Here is a 21,715-nt window from a genome sequence, read left to right on the forward strand (position 1 = left end):
GCACTTATCAGCCTTAACAGAATTATTACGTTTTAATGGATCCATTAAAAAAAAGGAAGAGCAAATTATGTATTTTAAACAACTTGCAGTCTGATCCTATGTCCATTTCTTTGGAAGTAAATACCACTGAATTGAACATGAGTTCCTTCTACGCAAGCATTCTTAGAACCACAGCCTCAGTTTGTCCACAGTTGCTTGCTCTCATCTGATGGTTTTTTATTCATAAACGTAGGGGATGGAATTAGTTAACTATTTATGATTTGACTCATGAATTCAGCCCCCCTCTATTCCTGGAGTGCCTTGGACTGCAAGAAGATCAAACCAGTCCATACTCCAGGAAATAAAGCCAGACTGGTCACTTGAGGGAATGGTATTAAAGGCAAAACTGAAGTACCTTGGCCACATAATGAGAAGACAGGATACCCTGGAGAAGAGGCTGATGCTAGGGAAAGTGGAAGGCAAAAGGAAGAGGGGCCGACCAAGGGCAAGATGGATGGATGATATTCTGGAGGTGACAGACTTGACCTTGGGGGAGCTAGGGGTGGCAACGGCCGACAGAAAGCTCTGGCGTGGGCTGGTCCATGAAGTCACGAAGAGTCGGAAACGACTGAACGAATAAACAACAACAAAAGATCAGGGACCCTACAAACACAGTTAAAATTCCAACATGATCTTCAGATAATATGAATGACCAGTTTACAGGATGTCACATGAAGATCACAGACTTCTAGTTATGCTTATTATTATTATTATTATTATTATTATTATTATTATTATTATTATTATTATTATTTTCTATACTGCCAAATAGCCAAAGCTCTTTGGGCAATTTACAACAATTCTATCTGAACTGTTGAATCTGAAGCAGCCTTCTCCCATTCTGGTGCCCTCCTGATGTTTTGGACTATTTCTCCCATTATTCCCAGCCAATATGGCAATGGCAACATGGTGAAGATTCCTTTGGATATTTTAATCTCCTACATCATTGCACCTCTAGACATTGTTCAATAGACTGTACCAAGGGAGTGTGTGGGCTCAGGCATGAGAAGTGACACCAGCTAACTAGCAAGCTAATTTTCAAGAATTCAGAAGCCCTTCCAAATCCAGAACTACCTCTTGTTTAATTCATAAACAAATCAACAGGGATTGCTGTAGATCATAGAATCATAGAATAGTAGAGTTGGAAGGGGCCTATAAACCCATCGAGTCCAACTCCCTGCAGAATACAGGAATCCACTTTAAAGCATACCTGACAGATGGCTGTCTAGCTGCTTCTTGAAGGCCCCTAGTGTGGGAGAGCCCACAACCTCCCGAGGTAATTGGTTCCACTGTTGTACTTCTCCGATGACGTCGACTATGTCCTGTTGTGATTGCGGTTCTTCTGCCCCTTATAGCGAAATATTTTGGTGCGCGGAAAATCTGGTTCTTCCAGTCATGCAAAAGCACATCGCTCAAACTTTAACATGTATTTTCAAACATCGTTTCATTGCGCTGTTTTGTGGGCATGGTTTCAAAGGGGGGGGTACTGCTGATGAAAGAGAGGGGTGTGCCAGTTGAAAACCTTTCCTTCTCCTGCTTCCGAAATCCGCCATTCTCTCCTTGCAGGGGAAACAGGCCCTGCTAATCCCCAGTTTAACAGCAAAAAGCAGCAACAACAACCCTCACCCTCGTATATACAGGACTGTGAGGGAGGAAAGGAAGTGTGGGGGGGGAGAGACTCTTTAGATCTGTGTGTGTTTTTAACGGAGCCTTTGCTTCAAAGCATGTGGAAAATGCACCCTCCTTGCCAGCAGCACCCTCATTTTTAAAGATAAAGAGATCAAAATTGGCACAGTGGAAGATCTTAAGGAGCGCTTTCAGTATGTCAAATTTTAATCAGATTGTTTCATCTGTTGATTATATATGATTTTTTTTAATTTTCCTCCCTTAAACCCTTACAGTTTATAGTTTTCCACTGCAAAAGAACGTCCGTAGGTCCATAAGAGCGCTATTCAAAGTAATACAAGGCTGGTCAGTTTCACCCAAATGTCTTGTCAAAGCCTCATCCCAAGTACACTTTTGTTCTGGTTTACCCTCAAATTATCTCATTTCGCTTATATAGTGCTTATATAGTGAACAATAACATATGCAACATTGCTCTCGCTTTTAAAAAATAAAAATATTCGGCTTTCCTTGAAATGTCTGCTCCCAGGTTTTTTCATGTCTCAGCTTCTTCATTTTTCCTGTACTTTTTAGCTTTATTGTTACCTCTTTTAGCATCTCATTTCCTTTGCAGCTATTCATTTTACTACCATTTACTCTTCTTACAAAGAAATCCTGTGCTGCCTAATAAAAAGATGTTGAAAGTCTGGGTGCATGGCATATCCACATCAGGGGAGGGTGTTCTTGCACCTTGTTAAATTTTTAAGACTTTATGGCGCTCTCTCCTCTTGGTTGCCTTAGGCAGACTGGAAGCTGTACAGTAGCATTCACTTAACCCATCTTAATATTCCACTGACACCTCCGCTAGAAAAACAAAAAACACAAATACAATGCAAAATAGGGCACATGCACAAGTCATATAAAAACGTGACACATCTCAACATTAATTTTATGAGGCAGGAGAAAATATAAAAATATGATACTCTTGAAAGTCAGTTTTCTGCTTCATGGTGAAAAAAACATGGCATCATGCTGATGGTTGGTAGAAAACAACACTCTGGCTGTGAGAAAGCAAGGTAAAAGTATACGTGGAAAGTTGAGACTGAGCAGCATCAAAGATTTAGAATAGCAAACAGTGCCACCCAGTGGTTAAGTGCTTTCTTCATTTCCAGGCTAAGTCATCATTTCCATCATATTAAATAGAAAGGAAAATCGTATATCTACTTACAGGCAAGTATGAGCCATTGAAAACTTATAATGAAATACCCAGCCAACCAAACACAATCATAAAAGAAATATAAAACCTATACAAACGTAAAAATGTAAAACAACAGAGTATGTAACAGAGCTACATTAACTAGATTTTACTGTAATGAGGAACGATCAGGCTGGGGGATTTGTATATGGGAGAAACATATCTGAGGTAGGGAGAATACAGCCATACAACTGGGGGGGGGGGAATTGTTTAGCTGTCTCTTCACCTGCTACTCTTGCCCCCGAACACCTGTCCCTAGCCTAACCGTGCCTTCCTGCAGCTTCCTTCTGTTCTGTTTTTCTGCTCTTGAATCAAGGGGGAGAAAAGCACCCTCATTGACAAATTCAAAAGGACAACCTATACCCATCTCATGCATGTACAAGAGCACAATCACCACAACCTACGTAAGTCAACGGATATGGTGTGCTAACAAGCAGAAAAGGAAGGCAGGAACCAAAGAGGTTGCCCAAACAGGTTCTAGTTTGATTACAAGTAAACAGAGTCATTTAGGTTGCAATCCTATGCATGCTTCGACAGAAAAATAGTCCTACAACTCCCAGCATGCGGAGTTGATATTACAGTCAGTTTTCAATCCCATAAAAACATCCTGGGAGTTGTAAGACTTTTTTCTATCTAAACATGCCTACGATTTATTTTATTTTATTTATTTATTTATTTCATTTATATACCGCCCCCCATAGCCGAAGCTCTCTGGGCGGTTTACAACAGTTAAAAATGGTAAAAATTAAAAAGTATACAATTTTTTTAAAAAAAAAATCAGAAACATACAAACAACAGTAAAAAAAACAACAGTATCCATTTAAAAACAACAATTCTGGGGTCCATTAAAAACAAATTTAACATTGTTAAATGCTGTTAAAATGCTGTTAAAATGTTAAAATGCCTGGGAGAAGAGAAAAGTCTTGACCTGGTGCCGGAAAAATAACAATGTTGGCGGCAGGCGAGCCTCATCAGGGAGATCATTCCACAGTTGGGGGGCCACCACTGAGAAGGCCCTGTCCCTTGCTGCCATACTCCAAGCTTCCCTTAATTGCACCCTTAATTACTATCAAGGATAACTGGGATTAAGCAAGGAGCCTAGCAATGTTTTGTTTCTTTTTAAAATTGGATACAATTTGCTGTGGAGTCGAGAGTTGATATTAGTCGGTTTTCAGTCCCATAGAAACGGTAGATTTAAAAATAGAAAGAAAAGTTATCAGGACCACTGGAACACAATAGATGTACTTAACAGCAATGAATTGGTAGTTATTCTAGTTTTCGGCTTGGTATTTTCGAAATATATTAACTGTCAGAAACAATTCTATCACTATTTCCCTTGAATAATAATATATGTAAAAAAGTGCTTACCTCAAATATGATCAGCACATAAACTCCTGCTAAAATGACAGATGCAATTGTGACTTGAGTCTCTACATTTGCATGAAGATATTGATGTGTCATAGAAAGGGGAACAATTTCTGATTCCTGAAGGAAAGCTTGGATACTTATGGAAGTTTCTTCACTGTTAAGAGAGAGTTTGAAAATGCTGTTTAGTAGACTGAAGTGGAATTAGCTATGTTTTCTATGTCTAGAAAACAATACCATATTTGTTTAAAAAAGAATAAGATCACTTTCTTGCAATTATATTAAGGTGTTTTTCAAGACAGCCAATGACATGATGTAGATTATTATAAAAAGTTAAGATTTGGATTTATGTTTAGAAAGTATTCCACTGCAGTCCAGATCACAGAACTTCTACACCATGCATATATCCCGGGGTTGTCTCTAGGTCGTCCCTGTGCATCCAAATGACACACAGGGGATCCCAGGGTCAACCGGGGTCAACAAGAGACTTTCCCCAGGATAACTGGGACCGCGTATTTCCTGGTTTTTCCACTGTTGCAGGACAACCCCAAGGACTGCAGCTGGTGTGGTGCAGCCTCCCAGGTCCTCAAACCAGCACAGAGCTGTGTGGGATGGCTCTGTGCCCATGGGGGTGGGGAGCAGCAATTTTGCCACCCCTGGGATGGCAGGGACAGTCCTTACTTTTTTGCCATGCGTCCGGCTCTTTTTTTTAAAAAAAAAAAAAGGCACCAGCGATGTCCCTCTTCCCTTCTGGGACGTTGCACAGCCATATAGACGCTGGTGGAGGATCACGGAAGCAGGTAAGTCAGTGACCCTCCCTCTCCCTCCCACTACACTCTTAGGTGTAGATGAGCCCTGAAGCATGTAAATATTGAACAGAATGCACACATACACATACACCAAAACAGTTTAAGCATCAGTCATGAAGATCACTTTATTTTCTTCTTTATTGGTTCCACATGCAGAATTAGATGTTGGGTAAGAGGAAAGGCACAAGGCACCGGGGATGCAATTGGTGCATGATGGACTCCATGAGGCAGATAAATTCTGAACAGAGCCTCCCTCTGAAGAGTTGTTGGTGTGTGTGTGTGTGTGTGTGTGTGTGTGTGTAGGGTTGTCAAGTGGGTTATGACCCCACAGTAAACATCTACTAAATTCATATAACATGACTTTTTCAACTGGTTTCTTTGACTTTATAAACAAACCTGTTCAACATCTCAAAGGTTCTAGACACAATAACTTGCTCATTTTGTCTTAAGTTTAAAGGTAGGGTCCAGTTGTAAAAGATCTGCAAAAACAACATGAAATCAGTATTTTAAAAGGAGATTAAAGCTTTTGCACTTTACTTTGCTAATTTGGTAGTGACGTCTTGTATAATGATATATACTGAGCTCTTCTTAAAACAATGGGAATATATAAATAAACAAAGAGTTATTCCTTTGTTAGGCTAATAGCTCAGGTTACTCAACTGGTGTTAGGGACTTAGCAATTTTTCTCAGTTTCTAATTTTTCTAATCTTAATTTTGGTTCCTCTTAAACTTTGAGAATATTTCTAGTCTTTTGTTTGATTCTTCCTGAACTTTGACTTTTTTAAAAAAAAAAAGTTTGCATGAAAATTAATTAGCATTTTTGTGCCTGTTTCTCATAAAATGCATTTGGTATGCATTTTGTCTACTTTTTTCTAATGCATTTTCCTAATGTTAAGACATTTTCCTAATATAATGCATTTCAAGTTATTTTCCCTAGTATGCACATTTTATGCATTTTGATTGCAACATTTCATTGCAAAATTCAGAGAAGTGCAAATTTTCAGTTTTGTTTCACGTGGTGGATCAAAAATATGGAACTAGGTAAGTTCGCATTGAAATGTGAATAGAATGAATTTCTTCAAGATCCTCAGCTAATGTTTTACTTGAGGCTTGAGTTTATAGGAGCAGGTTTCCTGATGGAAGGGAATTCTCTGTGTATTGGGATCAATACCCATCAGAGTTTTGAGAAGGTAATGCCACTTCACTTAATCAGAGTGTTTGGGGGGGGGGGAGATATAAGGTAGTATGTCAGTGTGTGTGTTTGATAAACTCACACTTTCCCATTTGCCTATATAAAGTGGGGGCATTGAGTAAAACCCACCTTCCTTCTCTTTACCTCATCATATTCAGCTGCTTTAAGCCATTTTTCTCCAGTTTGGTTCTGAGACTGGAAGGGCACTAGGCTGTGGGGGCGGGGGAATGCTTTTGAGACAAATATGGTGAGGGGTATATTTTGTCTCTCTCCCCCACAATCTCCTTTTGATATATGTAGAATCCACCCACAGCTTTATAAGGAAGCGGGCATGCTTGTGTTTAATAAACATGCAGGCTAGTCTGGCCCAATTGCATGCACCTAAATCTGGATACAACCCATGAATTTTAACATTTTCCATGTTGCCTTCTAAGGGGACTTATGTTTATGAGATCAGAAGCACTGTTCATGTCTTAGGAGCATAGGTGCAGGAAGGAAAGGGAAACCCCGTGAGGGAGTGAAAAAACGAGCCAAAGGCAGGGGCAGAACCAAGGATAATCTTGCAAAATGTTTACACAGAAAAGGGTTCAATGAAGGATGCCTACGCGTTTCGGACAAAAACGTCCTTCCTCAGGGCTTATTCAACAAGGTTTTTGCAGCTGTCTCCTTGGTTCCGCCCCTGCCTTCGGCTTAGGAACATAGGTGATAGCAGACCAGGGTCTTGAAAGCCTTACCCGCTGACGACGTCTTCTTGTAGGCCCAGAATTTTCTACTTGTCCAATTTGAACTACAATATAATCTTCTGGTGGCCTATCTGCTACAAAAGGACCACCCAGTTCTACCTTTAGAAGGGCAGAATCACGAAAATCGCTAAAGTTCATAGCTGATAGCAAGATGGTTAAGGATTACATAAGAAGAACCATGCTGGATCAGACCAAAGGGCTATCTAGCCCAGCATTCTGTTCAGTGGCCAAACGGATGCCCCAATGGGAAGCCAACCAGGACACCCTCCTGTTCGTTTTATTTAGCAATTGGTATTGAGATGCATACAACTTATGATACCGGTGGTAATACATAGCACCATGGCTAATAGCCTTAGATAGCCTTATCCTCAGTCTTTTAAAAATTGTATTTGCCCCTCCCCTTTCTACAATGATACTAACTTTTTCAAAATGCTTTAGAACATAATTCGTTACTATTTCTGTACCTAGTAATGGCCCTGTTCAGAAGACACCTTAAACCATGGCTTTAACCATGGTGGTTAAGCCAGAAAGCCGGGCTGTGTTCAGATGACACCTTAAACCATGGCCTTAACCATGGTGAATAAAGCTTTTTGCCTTATTCACCATGGTTAAAGCCATGGTTTAAGGTGTCTTCTGAACTCAGCCCAACTTTCTGGCTTAACCACCATGGTTAAAGCTGTGGTTTAAGGTGTCTTCTGAATGGGGCTATTGTGCAGTTAATGCAACTAGTTCAGAAACAGGCAACTCTTATTTCAGATAATTTAAATTAATAGCATTCTAAAAGTTTATATAAAAGCCCTTTGTAGCCCTTCTGTCTAGTAGGTCCCAATGGCCAACCTAGATAATGAGTACCCAAGAAAGCATCATTGCCAGGAAGATGTACTTTTCCTTTTTTATAATTTTATTGATTTTCCAAAATAAAATCAACCAAAGGAATAAAAAAGAAAAGAAGTAAATAAATAAAAAGAAATACATTGAATTTAAATCAGCTTATTGACAGAGTGTGGTACATTTAATCTCTATTCATATTTTTCACTTTGCTTTACAGACCAAAATATATATGTGGAGTCCATGGCTGCTTAAAGTTTTTTATAGGTCTTCTCTATATGAAAGTTGTTCCAAGCTGCACTTCTATTAACTCCCCACAGGGGGCAGCCCCACCCAGAACCAGAGTTTCTCTGTTCTAGCCCAAGAAGCTCCTAACAATGTTATTTTCATCATTCCACAGCCACTTGAAATGTCTTCATGATGTCAACCTTCACATCATTCCTGTAATGCTCATGTGTACCACATGAAGAGTTTCCACTCTACAGAATCATGTTCCTGGCATTGATATAGAAACTCTTCACATTGTGTATCAGAACCACATGCAAAATGGCATTTTATCAAGACGCTTGATAAAGTTAATAGTAAAGCAGCCCTTGGTCAGGATTCTTTTCTTAAGTTTCAAATTACCTGTGTACTCCTTGAATATCAGGACCATGCATACTGCCTCACTGCCTTTCCTGCACATGCTTGCCAAATGGGCAGGTCCTAATATTACCTCCAGCTATCTGTCCGACCTTTCCACAAATACTGAATTTACCAATATTTTTATGCTGGCAAATGGGATTGCTACACAAAAAAAGATGTAAGAATACAGCTAGACAGCAGTAATTATGTCCATTTAAATAAATTGCCAGTAGGAGAAGTTTAAATATTGCAATTTCTAGGAGGGGTGGGAATGATTACCATGTTTCGCAGGACAAGATGAGTTGGATACTATGTGCTTCAACTGCTATCTCCACTTTTGAATTGTGCTTCAAAAGGTTTGCTGACCTATATTAATTAACCTAATGGCCCAGGGTACTTTGACAGCCTGTGGGCAATTTTATGAGTACAGCCAATAATTTGAATCTGCAAAAAGCTTCAGGTGCACATAATTACAGCCGCTTCCTTTTTAGCAATATGACTAAAATATACCCTGTAATTACACAAATGGCACATTCAGAAGCCATTACAAAGGAAACTTTAAATTACAGGAAGAACAGCAAACTTCATTTTCACACTATCATAGACATCTAAGAAAAGTGGCCAATATAGCTTTAGCTGGAAGCTCTTACCTGCAGGCCTCATTTGAAACACTTAACCAATAGGCCCTTTGGTTATGTGTCAATTCAGAAAACAACAGCAACATGACCCTCGAAGCAGTCTTGGCTACTGTGCTTGGATTCTGAAGCTTAATGTTCAACTGTGGGCTTCAATGAAATGAAATAGGCTTAAAAAGAAATACTCCAGATTATTATAATTTGAAGAGGAAATATAAGAGATAGCAAACTTATTCCTCTGCCATAATAGCCATCATGGCCTCAGATTATCCCTCCCCAATTTCTTTCTGATATTTCTTCTCCTTTTCTGCCTGCCCCTATTCTTTTTATCCCAACTAATATATTATTTTAATTTTTTACCATCTCTTCTCTTCATGTTTGTTTTATTTCCCAAAAAAAAGTCTTTTGGCCATCTTCTGCTCACGTTTTTCTCACTTCTTATTTCTCTGCTCCTTCAATTAGGAAAAACATTTATTTTTCCCATTTTATTTATTTATTTACTACATTTCTATACCGCCCAATAGCTGAAGCTCTCTGGGTGGTTCACAACAATGAAAACCATAAAATACAACATGATAAAACATAATATAAATCTTTTCAAGTTTACAATTACATCACAAAACCAAGATAGTCCCTTCTACACCTGTCCAGCCTCCCAAGTCAGAAATCTTCTTATAATATGAATATGTATACACAGTTATTTCTTCTATCTCTGCCTCCGTCTCTGTCTTTAAATGTTTGGCACAGTTCAAAGAGGCTGTTCTACATGCAAAAAACAAGTTTAGCACTCGTGCAAGAGCTACTTCCCAGAGGCAAGCAGCTTGTGCAAGTACCATGACTCTACATGTGTAACTGCATATGGAAATTCTTCCACACATCAAATGATTGCCCCCTTGCATGTTGCAATTGGGCATAATTGCTGGTGCAGAGCTTCCACCTGTAAGTGTGCTCTGCGTGTTTTGCATACATGACTCTCTGGATCATGGCCTTTGGTTTTCCCATTGTTCTGCTTCCATATAACCCCAAGGTATTTTAACTTTGTTCAGACCTTCACTGATTGGAGGGGAGGGGAGGGAACAGGATTATCTTTCACACATTCAGTTGAAAGATTACTCTACACTTGGGGTGCTTCCAGACAGCCCCTAGCACTACAAAATCATTACTTTCCCACTATAACTTACAAGCAGAATTGCAATTAAGCATCCCTGACATTAGGAAATCTAGAGCTTTTTTGGTGAGTGTGTCTTGCTATGTTCCATCTCCATGATGGGCAGGACACAGCCAAATGGCAGCATTGACCCCATACAGCATTGAGAACCATACAGAGAAAGGCAAAAGCTGGACTGCTCAAGTAAAACAAAATGCTTTCATTTTCATCTTTTTTGTAAAGAAAAGATTTAGAAGGCCAAAAAGCAACAGGAAGCAAATGCAGAAAAAGAGGGAAACAGTCTTTCGAGGACTTGCCATGCAGGAAATGGGTGCAAGGCGGGTAAGCATCCAAGATCTGTCTTCAAGGCACCAGGTTGGCACCGTCTCCATCTCAAACCCCACACTTTCCCTCTCCTGGGGTGGTGGCAGGTAATCCTGACACCGAAGAGGGAACGTGGGGTTTCTGGGCAGCCATCTGGGTACCAGAACCACCCCTGCCTTCTTCCTGGTGGAAGGTGACCAATCGTCAGTCACTTTCCACTGGGCACCACCCCCAGACTAGCCCCGGATTGGTCCCGTAGCAATATCAGATGGCAGAAGCGCAGTATTGACGTCACCCTGATTGAAAAGGTCAGGGTAAACCACAGACTTTTTCAAATTGTAGCATCGCAGGAAAGCCCCACGGTGGCTGAGAAGCTGCGCCTGCATCATCTAACTGACACAGCGCTAATCCACAACACCATGGGACTTTCCCCACATATACACAACCCCCTGGATGAACAAGAAAAGGGGGAGAAACATCTCAGGATACTGTAGACACATTTATTGTAAAGGGGGAAAAAAAAGCCCAACGCATTTCAGCCTCTTGCTTTCTGTTAGGCCTTCTTCAGGGGGTTCTAACAATGTCTGCAGAAAATATTTATAACAGCTTTCCTTGTCTCCAGTGTATAGATATGGCTCTGCAAATGGAAATGCAAGGCAAGCAATAGAGAGAGGGGCATCTCTAATGTGACACCCACCTTCCCGAGGGACAAAATGACAATTGTCATTTTAAATGTTTATATATTTTAATATTGGAATATGTTTAATATACTTTTAACTTTTGTATATCTCTATAGGTTTTAAGGTATATGTTTTAAATTTTGTAATGCCGCCCTGAGGCCCAGCATTGGGCAAGAGGCAGGATATAAATATAATAATAATAATAATAATAATAATAATAATAATAATAATAATAATAATAATAAACAACAACAACAACAACAACAACAACAACAACAACTCCCTCTGTGTCTCAGTCGCATTTTTCTTCTATCCACAACTGCTAAGAGATTACTGTGCTATTCTGCTTTTTCTGCCCTAATGGATTTTCATTGTTAAGAAAAAGGAGGGAAGCAACACTGGGAAGAGACTGGAGGATTACAGGAGGCTCGCGGTGTCATGTGGGATGTGGACTGCATAAATCATGCGGGGTCAAAAATGCCCCCCAAATCTTTGGAAGTTGCCCACCCCTGCTATACACAATGACTTCAAGTCTGAAACTGACCCTAATGTACAAAGCCCCATCACATCTAGGTCGAAACGCACGGCTCCCTTCACTTCTCTGTCATCGCTTCCAGAAAACAGGAAGTAATGAGGCCCATTCAGTCCAGCAGGGATGAGCAGCAACCGGACTTTTTCCAGGGGGTTGCAGCGCAACAAAAGTCAGAAGGGGCGGAAGACATGCGAGAGGCAGACGACATCAAGTGAGCAATCTGTGAGTGCCCAGTAACGAGCGTGCAGTCAAACACTCGTCAAATGGAGCTGACAGACTACAAAATGCAGACAAGCCTATGTACATACAGTTTGTAGGTGCATACAGTCAGGTTTTTAAGGTGCATAATATTTAGTTGCAAAAGGTTGAGGAAGTGTGTAAGGTCAGGTGGGGAAGGTCCCAGATTTAATCCCTGGCATTTCTAGGTAGGCCTGGGGGTGGGGGGGAATCCTGCTTGAAACTGAAAGCCATTGCTGCCAGTATCAACAGTACTAGGCTAGATGGATCACTATTCTGACTCAGTATAAGGCAGCTTCCTGGGTTTCTATTTTAACTGAACACACCAGTCAAAGAAGGTGTTCCACCTTGCATTCACTGTAACTATGCTGAACATGTAAAAAGCTCTAGGATTTCCTAATTACGCAGAGAGAGGAGGTATTCTATTCTGACCTTCGTCTATACTTCAGGAGATCGAGATAAGGGAACAGCACACACAAACCCATTTCCCCACCTCTATGAAAAGGGCTTTTGTCTCTATAGGTTGTATTGAATGGTAGTCTAATTTAAGTCCCATTCATTTTAATATGTCTGCTCTAAGTTGGACTAACATTGGATACAACCTGCTGGTTGTGAACTTATGAGCAGGGAACATGACTCACCCTGAATCCATGGGGTAAGGTGAATGACTAATTGTTTCCACAATAAAAAATCTGTATATATAATGAATAATGGGTAAAATAATCATAACAGGTCTTAATATAGGTGGGAGGGCAACATTCATTATTCTCTGGGAGCCTTCTTTTTTTAAAAAAGAACTGAGGTGGCATTTGGCTTGATTGACTGATGCCTTATTAACAAATAAGAATCCTTATTACCTTCTATTTTTAAGGAGTTCGTTCCTAATATGACAATTTGGTTTGTTCCAGCCCCCTGTCCTCCATTTGCCTGTATTAAATATTGTAATTTTGCATAGAGCAGAAGTTATTAAGGACACAGCATGAAAAGAAGGAAGTAATGAATGGCAAAGCAGAGCAAGTAATTTAGAACAGGCCAATAAAACTAAAAAATGCTTTTATACTTTCAAAAAGCAGTCATATTTCATTGTTGACACTAATTCATTCACCAAAAGCATCAGAGGATCTATACTAGAGCCCCTTTGTACGTGAGGCAGTGCAGTGCCAGTATTTTTGCAAACTGCATCTGTTGCTCTGATGGACACACTAATGAATATTGTGCAATATCCACCATGTTTGTAATGCGAGTGAGTGCCCCACATAAACGCAATTGCAGGAGAAATTGGAGGAGTTGGAAAAGTCACCTGCGTTCTCTCATTTTTGTTAGTAACACTATCAGTAGTAATTAGTAGCATGGCACAAGCCTCAGTATACTGCTGCAATGTGTTTCCTTTCCTTGTGTTGTTTTTTTACTCTATTGACTGCATGCGCACCTTTGATGATGCATAGCAGTGGAGGTTCAAAAATAAAGGGCATGGTAATTCACAACTCCACTCCTCTATGTGTTTGCAGTAAAAAAAAATACACACAAAAATATTATGGAAGAGGAAGAGGAGGAGGAGGAGGAGGACATGAAGTGTTAAAGTCATGGTGCCCCTGTCCCTGCTGTTGCCATCTTCTCCCTCCCTCCCTGGGCAGATGCCAGCAGGGTGGATGAGCACTATTCCCTCACTGTCTTCTCCTTCTCACTGGGCTCCCTTTGAGCTATTTCAGCCTTCTCCTCATGCCTTCGGCAAGCCATCTAATGAGGGATCCCCACCAGTCCCCAATGCTCTCTTCCCTTCTTTTTTCACTCTCTCATGGCACCACTGAGCAAAACAGCCCCTCACCTTGCTCTTTCCTGAGGGGACCCCAACATCCGCTGCCATCGCCATTCTTTTACTGTAATTGCTTTTGTGTGTTCCTTTGTTTGGTTTATTTGCTTGTTTCCTGCCTGCAAAACCCATTGAGGAGGAAAGAGCAGGGAGCAGGGAGGAGGAGGAGGAGGAGGAGGACGACAATGACATTCAAGAGCAGAAGGTGGGGCGAAGCTTTATAAGAACTGCTACTGGTGAGAGTTATAATACTGCTAGGCTGGAACATGTACCCTACATGAAAAAGGCAGTTGTTAAAATACAAGGGGGGAACCTTTAGTGTAGATTGGCCTACTGGTGATTATTTTAAGTGAACCAACCCTGAGATCACTAAGGATAGTCATTTAATAATATCCTGGTAACCCTAAATGGAAGATCATCAGATCCTGTATAACTCAGTCAGGGGAGCAACTATAGCAGCCTTTCTCAACCTGAGGCGCTCCAGATGTGTTGGACTACAACTCCCAGAATGCCCCAGCCAGCTCTGCTGGCTGGGGCATTCTGGGAGATGCAGTCCAACACATCTGGAGCGCCCCAGGTTGAGAAAGGCTGAACTATAGGCTAATTCTCAGAGTGGTTCCCTTTCTCAATGACTGATATTTTATGTTCTTTCTATAGACTTGGACCGAAATGTCTGCAAATGCCTTGCACACACTTCATGTCCAATAAAAGGTTGTGTGCACTGGCACCAAACGCCTCCCACAGTAAAGTCTTTGAGCTTTTAAGCCAATAAGTCCCAGGGGACAAGAGGAACAGCAACCTCACCATTTTGGAAAATTACACTCAAGCTATTTAATTTGAATCATTGCCAACATGGAAAGCAAACGCATTTGCGATCAAAATAGATTTAGGGCAAACCTCAACAGACATGGAAAATTCTCATCCGTTCCAAGGGAGAGTATGTGGGCTGGAGTTGGGGGAGGTGTGGGGTCCACTGGCTTTGCATCGGAGAGCTGCTGTCAAGCCACCTCAGCCATGAGCCCCAAGTGTGCATTAGAGAGATAGCAAAGCAGGAAAATCAATAATGGGGGGAAGAGAGGAGGGGAAGCAAGGTGATTTGAAACTGAGCCAGATAAACCATGCTACAAATAAGGGACCACCTCCCAGAGCTCTTGGCTGAAATGAACTGTTCCAGAAGATCACTCTTCTTTAAAAACAAAGAAGGTGATTAACAAACATTTTGAAAGTGAATGTACAGCCAACACGCTTCACTGAATTATTCTATCCACTTGGGGGGTCCACAAGAAGTAAAGGCACACATCGCCCATGAGCGTTTCTGCCTTCCTCCCCTCTCCTTCCCAACCCCACTGGGGGCTCCACCACACCAGTGTTATCACCCACTGTCAACGTGGGTTGTGTGCAAAGGACTCATCGTCCATGTCCTGCCCTGACCTCGCTTCCCCCCCACCCCTTAGCACCGTTTTTTGGTGTGGGAAAGTCTGGTTCTTCCATGGGCCACTACCTAGGGGGACCACATGGAAAGGAGGACAAGGCTCCTGTATTTTCAATAGTTGTGTAGAAAAGGGAATTTCAGCAGGTGTCACTTGTATGCATGCCACACCTGGTGAAATGCCCTCTTCATCACAACAGTTAAAACTGCAGGAGCCCTGCCCACTTTTGTATCTGGTCACTCTACGAAAGAGGGCAAGACTCCTGTGATGAAGAGGGAATTTCACCAGGGGCTGCACACATACAAACAACACCCTTTTCTATACAACTGTTAAAGATTCGGGAACCCTGTCCTCCTCTCATATGGTCACCCTACCACTACCGGGGGCAGCATTGTGGCTGTTATATAAAGAATAAGCCATGTTCCAATTTAAAACTGAATGTTTTCCCCATTTGTTTTGTTACCAAACTTATGTGCCGTTTGTTACCAAACTGACACATCCACTTCTGGAAATTACATTCCAGTTTGTTTGCACCCAATGTTTTTCCTCACGAATATGCAGGGGGCATCTAAAGGAGATAGTAAAGACAACCTGACCTTTTGCAGTCTTCATTATCACTTGGATAGCAAACTTGGGAAACAGATTTGCAAATGAATTAATTCAGTTATTTAAAAACAGTCCCACGAGGCAGCATCAGGGTCTCAAAAGAAATACATCACTGTCAGTATTTAATTTAGCAAGCAACGAGTCAGCCATTTCAGATCAACCATTTTTGAATCAGCCGGCTGTCAGTGACTCTGTGCTACACTTTGAAGACAAAACAAAACCAAGTAATTGGTAAAGGATACTGTAGCTGTTCATGGGCGACACAGCCAGCATTTGCCAAGCTGTACCATTTTCAGGGTGAATGCTGAATAAGATCTGAAGACACATTAAATAGTTATATGGTAAATTACCAAACCATTAAATACACTTTCACTAAAATATTAAGGTCTCCAAAATGTACAGGGGAGATTGACGGTTTCTTATCATAGCTAGATCTACAGTAGAGCTTATTGGTATTGAAGTGCACTGATAACTGTTGGGGCATATTAGGCATTCTGTGTACCACTTTTCTAGCATAGGGTGACCATATGAAAAGGCAGACAGGGCTCCTGTATCTTTAACAGTTCTATAGAAAAGGGAATTTCAGCTGGTGTCATTTGTAGGCATGCAGCACCTGGTGAAACTCCCTCTTCATCACAACAGTTAAAGCTGCAGGAGCCCTGCCCTCTTTTGTACCTGGTCAATAGGGCAGGGTTTCTGCAGATTTAACTGTTGTGATGAAGAGGGAGTTTCACCAGGTGCTGCATGCCTACAAATGACACCAGCTGAAATTCCCTTTTCTATAGAACTGTTAAAGATACAGGAGCCCTGTCTTCCTTTCCATGTGGTCACCCTGTTCTAGCATTATTTCCTGCTTTTTATTCCATATTATCCAAAATAATTCAACAAATGGCATTGCATGTGCTGTGAGGTATGAATGTGCAAGAGGGATATAGAGTCACCATGATGGCACGAGCTATAGATCAATGGAACAGAAACAGATTAAAGAAACAAAGGGGGGACACCCCAAAATGGAACAGAAAGGGGAAAAGGAAAAGGGTCTAACCCTTTTGCAGTAAATGATTAGTAAGCATATTTAAACTGTGGTTATGTAGCCACCATGATTAGGAATGGTTCACACAATATGCTAAGTCAGGGTTCACATGACATGCCAAGCCATACTGTTTGGTTCAAAATGCTTAAACCAGCGTGGCTCAGTGTATCGTCTGAACGGGGTCACTGCCACTCCTCCCTTCAACCCTGCTAGCTCAAGCCTAGTTGGGCTTTGAGTTTTTTTGGGCTTTGAGTTTTTTGGAGCCTCCAATATCACAGCATGGTCAGGCAAACGCCAGTACCCATGCCAGTCCTCTGATTATGTTGAACTGTTTTTTAATCACCCAGTTCTGTAAAAGTGCTGGGCAGGGCAGCTCCAGAGCCAATCTGTACATAAGGCAAAGTAAGTCAACTGCTTCAGGTGGCAGATGTTGGATGGGGGCGCAGCAGCAGCCCCCTAGCCGTTCCTCCTAAACTCTCGGCCACTCCCCTCTGCTAGAGGACAATGCAGTGTGAGCCACACAGTCGGACCTGCAACCCCTGAACTAGCCTGCTACCCTCAAGTGCAGTGAAAGACAGGGAGACCATGTATGAATGACCCAGAAAAGAGGACAAAACAGGACATAAATTTGCAGAACATTTGCGTGTGCTGATTTAGCCGTATCACTGCAAATTAAATAGAAATACAATACATCTCACCCTAGTACAGAAGGCTGTGACCAGGTGACCTACGTCCCTGCCTGTTCAGTCTACTGTTCAAGTATTCATTGTTGATGGACAAGAGTTCTGACCAGTCTCAGTCTTTAAACTGGACTTGGACAGGACAGCCCTTCGAAGAGAGAACAGTCCTCTGGCAGCCCTTTAAATAGAGGGCTGTCTTCCATAAAAGCGGACACAGGGCCCCATTTGTGAAGGACGAAGCCATGTTGCCAGGGTTGAAGTAAAATTCAACTGGCATTCCAGGCCACTTCCGGTGGTGAACCATGGTGGCATCTACAGCCCTGTGTCTCTAGCCAGCAAAGAAGGGAAGAGTCTATTCTTGCATCACTCCAGCGAGGGAGGGGAGCCAGGGAAGGGAGCTGGGTAGGTGTTGATGCTTCACCAATGCTTGCTGGCCATTGCCCCGTTTGATGTCCCTGCTCACCCGGAACAGCATAGGCAGTTGTTTTGAAGGAGACACAGCCTGCGCTATACTGGGCAATAGCAGAAGTGGCTGTGACCACCTGGCAACACAGGAGAAGCACTGCTACCTGCAGTACTTCGGATTGCCTGGTCCTTTTAAAAGAAAACGTATATATTAAATGTGCTGCAGAACACACAGTAACAGAGGCGGTAGCCATCTGACTGTAGTGGCACAGGCAACAGCTCTTCCTCCATCACCCAGTGCCTCTTAAACCAATGGCTGGAAGGACACATCCAGGGAGGAAACAAGCTCATGGGGAGGGCTATGGAGGGCACCTTGTCCAGGGCCACCTCAAAACCAGAGTCAGTCCTCGGAACAGTGAACAGGAGTACTCCACACTGCAAAATTTTGTTGCAGTTCCCCATTTATACTGTCAGTTTTAATTTTGAAGAAGCGCTACAAATTGAGTTTTTGGAAATGCAATACTTACAGAGCATACAACTACAAAAATAAAAAGGCCAGAAACCTTTAGGAATCTTAAACAGCATCTGTAATATAAAAAGGAAAAAAATAGAATATCTGTAAAATCATAATCAAACAACAACAACAACAGAGAAATCAGAGGGGAAAATAGAGAGGGATAAATATATTCCACCCAATCACATCACAAACGTCTGAAGGAAACAGTTAGTATTCCTGTCATACAGGTAAGGAATCGAGGCAGAAAAGGAGCGCCATTTACCAGCAATTACACTGAGTTTTTACACTATTTTGTGCTGCAAGGATATAAGGAGACTCCATACAGCAGTCTCTCCCAACCTGGTGCCCTCCAGATGTGTTGGCCTGCAACTCCTATTGGGAATCTGGAGGGCAACAGGGGCAGGATCTACACTACAGCTTATAACAATTTATAATGGTTATGACAACTGTTCAGGCCCAGGACACATAACACATACTGTTTTCAAAACGTTTTTAAAGTGTTATATCCTGCTTGGTGTAGATCAGGCCAGGCTTATGACAGCTGCTACCTACTGACTCAAATCCATCTAGCCAAGTCATCTGCCTGGCTGCAGTTTAAGAACATAAGAAGTTCTATGCTGGATCAGGGCAATGATCCATCTAGTCCAGCACTCTGTTCACACAGTGGCCAACCAGTTCTCAAAAGTCCCAACAGAAGTCATCCCCAGCCCTGATCCCTGTCATCCCTGAGGGAGAAACCAGAGTTGAGTTGAGGCTATACACATGGGTACCAATGGAATCAATTTCCCTTTGCATTCTGTAACATCTAGTTGAATTTACAATTTACAGCATCACAACATTTCAAGCTCTCCCGTTCCCACCATGAACAGGGACAGTGAAACACAAGAAGCTGTGATCACATGGGGAGGGGGGTAAACCTAAATCTTATATCTAGTTTGGCCAAGGCTGCCCAGAGTGCTTACAAGGTCTGAGGCAAGTTGTGATGTTGGGGGTTCTGCTGCTGCCTACTACAAGAACCCATGCATGTTTGGGATGTTGCTGGACGCAAGAGCTGAGGCTTGCTTTGAAGGGCCAGAGGCAAATTGCTCCCCCACCTCCCAGGCGCCCTGATTCAGCCCTTAGATGGTGACACCAAAGACTGAAACTAGGATCATCTATATTCAAGGCATCTGCCCTGTCATTGCGATATGGCCCATCCAAGATAGATTGTAATTGATATATGCCTTAATAAAAACTACTGTCCTATCACTTGGAGAATAGATCATGACTTCAATTTCAAGACTTTGCAATGAGAAATCAGTGGACAATCAACAGGATCTCAGGACTCCTAAGCCCAAGGAGCTCTTACCAAGAAATGCATATTAAGATGTCATGCTAAGCTCTTTTAGTTACAGAGCTGCTTGGTGCTGCTCTGTGCCAGAGACTCCTTTGTTCCATTTAAGGATGTGCAACTATTAGCATTGCATGGCTTCTACATATCTAAAGCATTTATTTTGCAAATTTAATTATGTACGCTACAACTGCATCCAACATATTAAGGTTAATTTAATTCTTCCCAAATGGGATTAAAATTATAGTTCCTAAAACAGGCACCCAAAAAGGACAATCAAAATCAGAAACCATTAAATTAATCCTTTAGAAGTGCTTGTCCTTAAATAACGAACTCATTGTGGTAAATTGACATGAAACAATGGACAGCTTATATTGTGAGAGGGGAATGTAATTTTATTAATAAACTGTAGCACTTGTAGCATTTCCCCTACCAACCACTACCCTTTGGGTGCTGAGAATTATGGAATCTGTGCTTTTAACAGCTTAGCAACTAGACACAATCAGACCTTGACTTACTGTACACACATTTACCATCCCCATGAACTTGTACTGCAATGCTATGGGAATTTTTAAAAAACCCTCAACAGTGCATCTGCACTTTTGCTGAAAGCTGCTTCACACCCAGAAGGCTATGCCAGTGCCTTGCACTTTCAGGTAATATCATAGAATCATAGAATAGTAGAGTTGGAAGGATCCTATAAGGCCATCTAGTCCAACCCACTGCTCAATGCAGGAATCCATCTTAAAGCATCCCTGACAGATGGTTGTCCAGCTGCCTCTTGAATGCTTCTAGTGTGGGAGAGCCCCCGACCTCCCTAGATATCCTTGGACATCTCCCTACAGCAAGATACCCTGGTGGAAAGGGATCCTTTGGACCATACAGGACATAGGAGATGAGCTTTATTCAAGCTTGATTGATATGCTTCATTCAAATGAAGCATCAGTTTATATTCTAGTTTGGAAGGTGCCTCAAAGAACAATAATCTGCAAATAGCAAATTAGAAGCATGTCTTTGAACAAGATCTCTGAATAATGCCTTCTGCTGACCAGTATTTTTAGATGCAAGTATAAGAACATAGTGCAGTAGTGTGGAATCTCAGGCCTGGTGGGAAAATCCAGCCCTCTTGGGGTTCTACTTTGGCCCTGCAGGGTTCCCACTGATATAGTGGGAAAGTGCTCAATTTTTTCACTAGCTAAAAGACTAGTCCAGTTTCTCTAGCCCTCTCCACTGAGATTAACAATCATGTGATGAGGAGAGTTGGTCTTGTGTGGGCTGGTCTCACCCTTGCCGCCGCCACCACTCTGCCCTCCTGCTGTCCATTTATTGGGGGAAAGTCTGCAATGTAGAAACTGGTGAATATATGTAGGCTCTCCCCATGATCTGGAACCCAGAACCTTGTGATCTGGAACCTGGGACTCTGTGATCTGGAACTCCCTGATCTGGAACTCTAAAGATACAGGGTTCCAGATCACAGGGAAGGCCTACATCCACATGGCAGGTGTTTCTGTTGCAATACATATTCAGTTTTTCCCCAAAGCATCACCAATCACTTCCCACTCCAATCAAATATAAGCAGTTTGAAGGGGGGGGGAAACAAAAGATTCCTAGAAATGTGAAATATGAAATCTGTCCTATGCAACAACACAAGGCAAGGTGGAAAATTTGAGGGGATTCATCACCTAATAAGCTACTCCCAAATCTGTGGGAATTGTAGGCTTCACATACAATATATGTGAATGATTCCTGCTACATTCAAGATGTAATGTAGCCAAAAATGGAAGTAATTTTCTTAACTGAGAAAAGGTGCCCTACTTTCAACAATTTTTCAAGGAATAAAATTGGAATAAAGGTGTTAATCTATTCAGGGAGCATTGCCCTCTGAATCAACT

The 21,715-nt window shown here is 41.8% G+C and overlaps 1 protein-coding gene across 1 annotated transcript in view; it reads right to left on the minus strand.

Annotated features, from left to right (window-relative positions):
• The window catches only part of OCA2 (OCA2 melanosomal transmembrane protein), a 175,383-nt gene that overhangs the window by 103,013 nt on the left and 50,655 nt on the right, over nucleotides 1-21,715 (minus strand). Inside the window, exons 5-9 of the mRNA XM_063127501.1 lie at nucleotides 18,504-18,561; nucleotides 16,101-16,173; nucleotides 6,997-7,145; nucleotides 5,467-5,549; nucleotides 4,265-4,418 (exon numbers count right to left, since the gene is read on the minus strand). Coding sequence (XP_062983571.1) covers nucleotides 4,265-4,418; nucleotides 5,467-5,549; nucleotides 6,997-7,145; nucleotides 16,101-16,173; nucleotides 18,504-18,561 — 517 coding nt within the window. The remainder of the gene's footprint in view (nucleotides 1-4,264; nucleotides 4,419-5,466; nucleotides 5,550-6,996; nucleotides 7,146-16,100; nucleotides 16,174-18,503; nucleotides 18,562-21,715) is intronic.

The sequence above is a fragment of the Elgaria multicarinata genome, chromosome 5 (assembly GCF_023053635.1).
Source record: "Elgaria multicarinata webbii isolate HBS135686 ecotype San Diego chromosome 5, rElgMul1.1.pri, whole genome shotgun sequence".
NCBI classification, from domain to species: Eukaryota; Metazoa; Chordata; class Lepidosauria; order Squamata; family Anguidae; genus Elgaria; species Elgaria multicarinata.